This window comes from Physeter macrocephalus, chromosome 11 (genome assembly GCF_002837175.3).
Source record: "Physeter macrocephalus isolate SW-GA chromosome 11, ASM283717v5, whole genome shotgun sequence".
In the NCBI taxonomy this organism is placed as follows: Eukaryota; Metazoa; Chordata; class Mammalia; order Artiodactyla; family Physeteridae; genus Physeter; species Physeter macrocephalus.
Genome location: NC_041224.1, coordinates 42,516,751 through 42,523,792, shown reverse-complemented (window position 1 = coordinate 42,523,792; position 7,042 = coordinate 42,516,751). Strand labels below are relative to the sequence as shown.

Sequence of the window (7,042 nt, the reverse complement as noted above, 5' to 3'; positions counted from 1 at the left end):
GGGGCCTCTCCCGTTGCGGAGCACAGGCCCCGGACACACAGGCTCAGCGGCCATGGCTCACGGGCCCAGCCACTCCGCGGCATGTGAGATCTTCCCGGACCGGGGCACGAACCCGTGTCCCCTGTATCGGCAGGTGGACTCTCAACCACTGCGCCACCAGGGAAGCCCTGGTAGGTGGATTCTTAACCACTGCGCCACAGGGAAGCCCTCCCTTGGACTTAAAAAAAAAAAATTAATATCTCCCCTCCCTGGCATATAAAGAGGTTGGGATTATTAGATTCACCCAACCATTATGTCTCCTTCTTGTCTCCCTGCAAACAGCCTTTCCAACCCACAGACCCTGTGTGAGCTCCCACATGGAGCAGGAGGAAAACCCACAGAGCCCCGATCTTCAGTGCTCCAGAGAGGAGAGTGTGAGACTCCCTGGTGGGTTGGGGAAGAGTCAGGCCTGGCCAGGTGCCCATCTTGAGAAAAGCCAAGACGGGGGATGAGCTGGAGTGGCAGGGCCTGGAGGATGAGAAGGTGGCAGAGGGATGCACTGGGGCTACGAGGAAACCAGGATTTTCCTGGGAATTCTCAGTGAGTCCTGGATTCATGAGAAGCTCTGTACGTGCCATTGGAACCGCCAGGTGTACCGGCTTGTGGCTGAGCGGCTGCGAGAGCGGGGCTTCCTGCGGACCCTGGAGCAGTGTTGTTACCGGTTCAAAAACCTCCAGACCAACTACCACAAAGCTAAGAGGACCCACATGCTAGGAACCTGCCCCTTCTACAACAAGATGGATGCCCTGATGTGTCCACAGGCCGCCACCTCCATTCCAGAGGTGGCTGGGGGTCTGCTTGGGCAGAGGTACCGTGATGTGGAGCAGGAAGAACTGCAGAGGGCTTACTGGGAGCAGGAGGAGGCGATGCTGGCCAAGGCCGTGTTAGAAGGTGGGTCAGAGAAGCAGGGGTGGAACCAAGGCCATACAGCAGCATCTTTAGAAGAAGGGCATTCAGGAGCCATAATGGAGGATTCTGAGGGGGAAGAACTGGGCACTGAAGAAGCGTCTGGAAGCTCTGGTATCCCAGCCCTGTTTTGGAGTCCTACTGGTAGGCCCCTGTCACCAGCAAGACGGGAGGGCTCTGGTTGTTAGCAGGGTTTGGGGAGGGCCTCATCGCAACCAGCTATTTCAGAGGTACTATGTGGACTGAAGGCATATTATAATAGTTTGGAAAGGGCAAGGAAAGACTATTTTTACACACAAAAGGTGGAGCCCTTTGTTCATGTGTGTAACTGAGAAAAAGGAAGAACCACTATATAAGTATGATGATCAGCATAAAAATAAATATGCGTGTGCATATTGTTGGATCCAGTCCTGTTACAGAGGGAAAAACCTACTTGATTACTTCTCGGGAAAATCACTAAAATGCTGTTGTAGGAAGTGGGGGGATCTTCTGCTTTTTTTTTTTTTTTTTTTTTTTTTTTTTGCGGTACGCGGGCCTCTCACTGTTGCGGCCTCTCCCGTTGCGGAGCACAGGCTCCAGACGCACAGGCTCAGCGGCCATGGCTCACGGGGCCTAGCCGCTCCGCGGCATGTGGGATCTTCCCGGACCGGGGCACGAACCCGCGTCCCCTGCATCGGCAGGCGGACTCTCTACCACTGCGCCACCAGGCAAGCCCTTCTGCTATCTTCATTACAAAACCAGCAGCATTAGCTTAGCTTAGCTCTGTCCCTTTCCCCAGGTGTGCACTGGGGGTATGAGGAGACTAAAATTTTCCCGGGAATTCTTGGTGAGCCCTACATTCATGAGAAGCTCCGCACCTGCCATTGGAACCGCCAGGTGTACCGGATTGTGGCTGAGCGGCTGCGGGAACGGGGCTTCCCGGGGACCCTGGAGCAGTGTCGCTACTGGTTCAAAAACCTCCAGGCTAACTACCGCAAAGCCAGGAGCACCCACACGCCAGGCACCTGCCCCTTCTAAGGGTGCCCTGATGAGTCCCTGGACCCTGGCCAACACCTTTGATGCCTTTGAGGTGGCAGGAGGCGTTCTGCCGACTAGAGGGGACTCCAAAGAGAACCAGAAGGCAGTGACGGGATGGTAATGAGGTGACAGAGGAGCCCCAAGAGGAGCTCGGGAGCCTCGGCCCCCAGGCTTTGAGGGGGTATCCCAATGGTAAGCTCTCTTCCCCGAAGTGCACTTCAGAACAGTGGGAGAGAGGAAGCCCCGCGGGAAGATTAGGGACCGTGAATCAGGAGACATGTTTATCGTCTGTCACTCTGCTATCACTAGTCTGTATCTGAATGGCCTTGTCAGGAGGAAAATAGTTGATTTCTATAGAGGAACACTATTTACAGTCTACATACTGACAGAAGCCAATAGTCCAGGGTGACTCAGGAAGATGATTTTGAGGGTTTTGCTCTGCTCGACAGCAAAGGGATCTCCCTGCCTGCTTTTAGTAACAATATTAGAGAAACAGGAGAGGTACTTAAAGTTTCAGTTGTGTGTGTTTCCACCTAAAGTGCCCCATAGATGTGAACTCTGCATATATTATATATAACAGTCTGCCACTTTAAAGACTTGTCTGTTCCCGGTTACATTGGTTAAACACCCTGAGCCCCCATTTTCTTATCTGCAAAATGGACACAGTGATGGTATCTACCTCCCTGGGTTGTTACATTGTTTGCATTCAGCACATGTTAGTTCTCATTGTCATCACTGTTATAATTATTGTTAAAATACATAAGCACATTGCCCTGTATGCTGAACTTAAGGGGGAAAATTTCCTAAGTCATTAACTTTTTCTTCTGAAAACTAGACCTTTCTGAGACGTGCTTCCATTCTCATCCCACCTACCACTTCCAGATATGAGAACAGAAGGCAAATTACATGTCCCTTCTTGCTTTTCCTTGGGCAGGACCTCCAGTTCCCCTTTCAGATGGGGTCCCAAGTCTGGAGGGAAGTGAAGAACTTTGGAAGGACAGTCTCCAGGATTTCAAGGAAATTCGGAAAACTTCCTATGCAGGTGGGAAATGAGTGAAAGATAGTATCTTACCAACAAAGAAGTCAGACCTGGAATTCTGAACATGGACAAGCCAGCACTGGGCAAGGGCGGGAGAGGAACCCAGGCACTTGATCTTCCCCGGTTATTGTTCTGTGGTGCTGAAACCACAGGAGTTGTGAGAAGAACAGAAAAGAAAGCCTGGTTTCTAGTTACCTTGGAATACGTAGCTATAAACAAAGTATTAGTGTTTATGATTTCTCTCTTAAATTTCTATCTGAATTATAATTTTAATTAACTATCACTTAACCAGGTTAGTAGAAAAAGGGAGCATGGATGGCCCCAAACTAAAACTACAGCCAACCTTAGATTATTGGAGGGGTGAATTTCTCATGATTAAGATGAGCTCCCTTCCATGGTGGGGCTCAGTCATTTTGTTGGAATTTCAGGCGATCTGATAAATAGAACTGTTCTTCTCCTGCTCAGGTTGTAGACCGACTGAGAGAGACATGAGTAAGATATTGAGATCAAAATGACAGCTTTCTAAATGGTGGAGCTCTTGAGGTTGTGGCTTAGCTGTGGGGTCGCATAGAGCCCCAGAACTGAGCCACAGGCAGCACTGGACAACCACTGCCTCACCCTGCAGGGATAGAGCCCTCACTGCTGATCTTCTGAGCCACGTACACCAACTGCTTGTTAACCAAGGAAGTCATTCCTCCCACCTGTAAGGAATGGGATGGAGAATGGCCAGGAGAATTATTCTAAGGCACATCCCTCTACCCAGAAGGCAGTATCAGGAAGAGAAAGGTGGCTTTTTAATATCGATTGCCAGTTCGTAGGTGATGGGAGGAGAGGGGGAGCTGAGCTTGGGGACAGAGCCTCTGAGGAGGGGGGAGCTGCTCTGACTGAAGAGGAAGAAGTGCGCCTGGACCTGCCTCCAGCCTTTCTCCACATGACCTTCCTGCTTAGAAGCTGGGGGAATGAGTGAGGCCTGGATGTCTGCTGGTCTTGACGATGGTTCAGCCATACTCCAGCTTATTTGTTCCTGGTTAATGGAAAATTGATTAAGGTCTGTCACCACCAATAACTTGTTTTTAAGTGACCAGTAAGGACCTCTTTCACATTGTTTCCATTCTTCTGAATCAGAAAGTTTCAGTTTCATTTCATTCTTTCAGATCTTGAAACAAGGACAGAGAATGAGGAGGATTCAAGCCAGGACATTTCAGAGGCAGTAAAACTACCTGGGGTGTTATTAGGAAGATCCAGCATGGATGTTTCCCAATACCTCAACTGGAGGAAAGACTGGGAAAGTGAATATGGGGCAGAGAAGCAGTGGGAAATATCCTTAGAAGATGGACAAGAGTCGCTCTCTCCTCCAGAAAGAGACTTAGGTAAATTCATAGGTCCTCAGGGAACCTATGTTGGAGAAAAACCCAGTATATGCTGTGAATGTGGAAAACATTTCAGCCTGAGCTCACACTTAGCTGTCCACGGATTAGCCCACACTGGATAAAAGAAACCCGATAAATGTGGCCAATGTGGGAAAAGCTTTGGCCAAAGCTCATATCTGGTTTGCCACCAGAGAATACACACGTTGGGGAAGCCCTACAAATGCTCCAAATGTGGGAGAGGCTTCAGTGATCATTCTGACCTCATCACACACCAGAGAATCCACACAGGAGAAAAGCCCTATAAATGTGGGGAGTGCCGCACAGGCTTCACGCAGAGCACAGGCCTTATGCACCAGAGAATCCACACGGGAGAGAAACTCCGTAAGTGTAGTGAGTGTGGAAAGAGTTTCACCAACGGCTCGCACTTCGGGACACACTGGTGAATGCACACTGGCGAAAGACCCTACCAGTGCCCCGAGCGTGGGAAAACGTTCAGTAAGAGTTCCACTCTCACCAGCCATCAGAGGAGAGAAACCCTATGAGTGTCTGGAACGTGGGAAACGTTTCAGTGACCGCTCAAACGTCATTACCCACCGGTGAATCCGCACTGGAGAGAGACCCTATAAATGCGGGGAATGTGGGGGGAGCTTCAATCAGAGCTCAAGTCTTATTCACCAGAGAATCCACACGGGAGAAAAACCCCATGGATGTGCTGAGTGTGGGAGCCGATTCAACAATAGCTCACGTATTAGTGCACGTTGGAGAGCCCACGCCGGGGAGAGACTCTAGGTGTAGGGGACCTATCTTCAAAACACTGCAGAATCTACCCCCAAAACGGGTTTGTATGGCCCTTGATTCTATACCACGACACCCACAGGAGGAGAGAGAGCTCAAATCCCTGTCCAACAGGCTGTATTTTGTTTCTCACTCAGTACCCACTGGGCTTATGAAATACCACTCAAGGCTTTCCTGTCCATGCTGTTAAAATGGAAGCTAATTTCCAGAGGTTTCAGAGACTAGTTCTGAATCTGACTGTATCACCATCTCAGTGAGTCTTCACTGTGATTCTGTGCCTTAATTTTCACAGCATGGTAATGTGGGTGAGATCCTTATCCTCCTTCCAGGACGGAGGCGGCTCTGCCCTCCCGTGGTGATGGCATTAATGATGTAGAACCAGCAATGTCTGAGCAGTTTCCTCCCAGCACTGGGCAGCTAGACAAGGATTTATTTATGAACTAAATATTTCTAAAGGTCTTCCCCTGTTCTCCCTCTGGGAGGACTGGAGCCTAGGAACTGTCTGTGTTTCCCTACATCCCCTGTCTTAGATTTACATGGAGTTACTTGAGAGGAAAGCATTCTATTGGGTTATTTAGAGGAGGGAAAAGGAGGAAAGATCAATGCTAAAGGCTGACTTTCTAAACCATACCATACTCTTCCTCCAACATATTAGGTTGAACCATGGGAGATTGCCATTTTTGGTCTATAAAACTAGCGATTTCATGATTCAACCGAAGTAGAATTTTTGCATGGTTGAATTACTCCAAACTGCCAGCAGGGCTGCTGCAGAGCTTTAAAGCTCATACCGTATCCTAAAAATGTGAGACCGGTTCTAGAAGCTAATGAACCAGGGTAATAAAGTGGGTCAAGTCTTTTCTGTTTGTAAATATGTCCAGAGCAATAACTAGGAACTATGGCATTGATTAAGAAGACTCCTGGTTGATTTACCGCTATATCACCTGCCTCTGACAAGCTCACTAGTTCCCGTCTGTGCTCAGGTGTCAGGTGTCAGGTCCTACGGGGGAGGCCGAGTGCAGGTCAACAGGTTCTGGAGATTTGGGCATCTCTCTGGGAGCAGAGTCCCTGCTCTGACATACACAGCAAATGGTGCTTGGAAATAAATGGAACACAGTTTCTCCCTCTTAAAATAATTTCCTTGTGTGTTTGATTTTAAAGTATTTCCACAACTTTCCAGAAACCCATCAATTATAAAACAAAGCACAATCTACACATAGTACAATTTTATCTAAGTAGATTTATCAAGTATGATTATGAAGTAATTAGTCTTTCTTTTAAAAAAACATAAAAGAACTTATCTAAATAAGTATCTATGTCAAAAGTAGTCATTTTGATGCACTGTGGACTTTATATGTTGTTGCCATTGTCGAAGACATCCTTTGGGTTTTCCTTTAAGAACTGTCTTCAAGCCGCCTTAGAAAGCCTCGTGTCCGTGTATCTCCAGCACACAGAGATACACGTGGGGAAGGCTTGATAAACACCGACAGAAAAGACAGCTTGCTTATTGTCTAGCCTGATCACCTCCCTTATCCACGAGAGGTGACTCTGCCCAGTATCTCCTTTCCAAAAAGGGATTGACATCCCTTCAAAGGATGTCAATCTGCTGCCATCGAGGAGACTTTTCAAAGAGCCTATTTTGGGAGATGGTTTTTCCAGGTATCCCTGGGAGTTCCCTGGTGGTCCAGTGATTAAGACTCCGCGCTTCCACTGCAGGGGGCACGGGTTCAATCCCTGGTTGGGGAACTAAGATCCTGCAAGCTGTGCAGCATGGCCAAACAAACAGCAACAACAAAGGTGTCCCAGAAATCTGAGCTTAGAGTTTTTTGTATAGCCAGGAAATAAATCTGATATGGAATATTTTCAATAATTTCACTCT

At 48.3% G+C, this 7,042-nt stretch overlaps 1 protein-coding gene and 1 pseudogene across 1 annotated transcript in view; both read left to right on the top strand.

The window, feature by feature from the left end:
* The window catches only part of LOC102994595 (zinc finger protein 202-like), a 6,566-nt gene extending 5,209 nt beyond the window's left edge, over positions 1 to 1,357 (top strand). Inside the window, exon 4 of the mRNA XM_028495084.1 lies at positions 322 to 1,357. Within this exon, the coding sequence (XP_028350885.1) occupies positions 322 to 469 (148 nt within the window). The 3' untranslated portion in view covers positions 470 to 1,357. The remainder of the gene's footprint in view (positions 1 to 321) is intronic.
* A 2,890-nt stretch (positions 1,358 to 4,247) lies between these two features.
* Positions 4,248 to 6,357, top strand: LOC114483939 (zinc finger protein 239-like; annotated as a pseudogene).
* Positions 6,358 to 7,042: the final 685 nt, after the last annotated feature.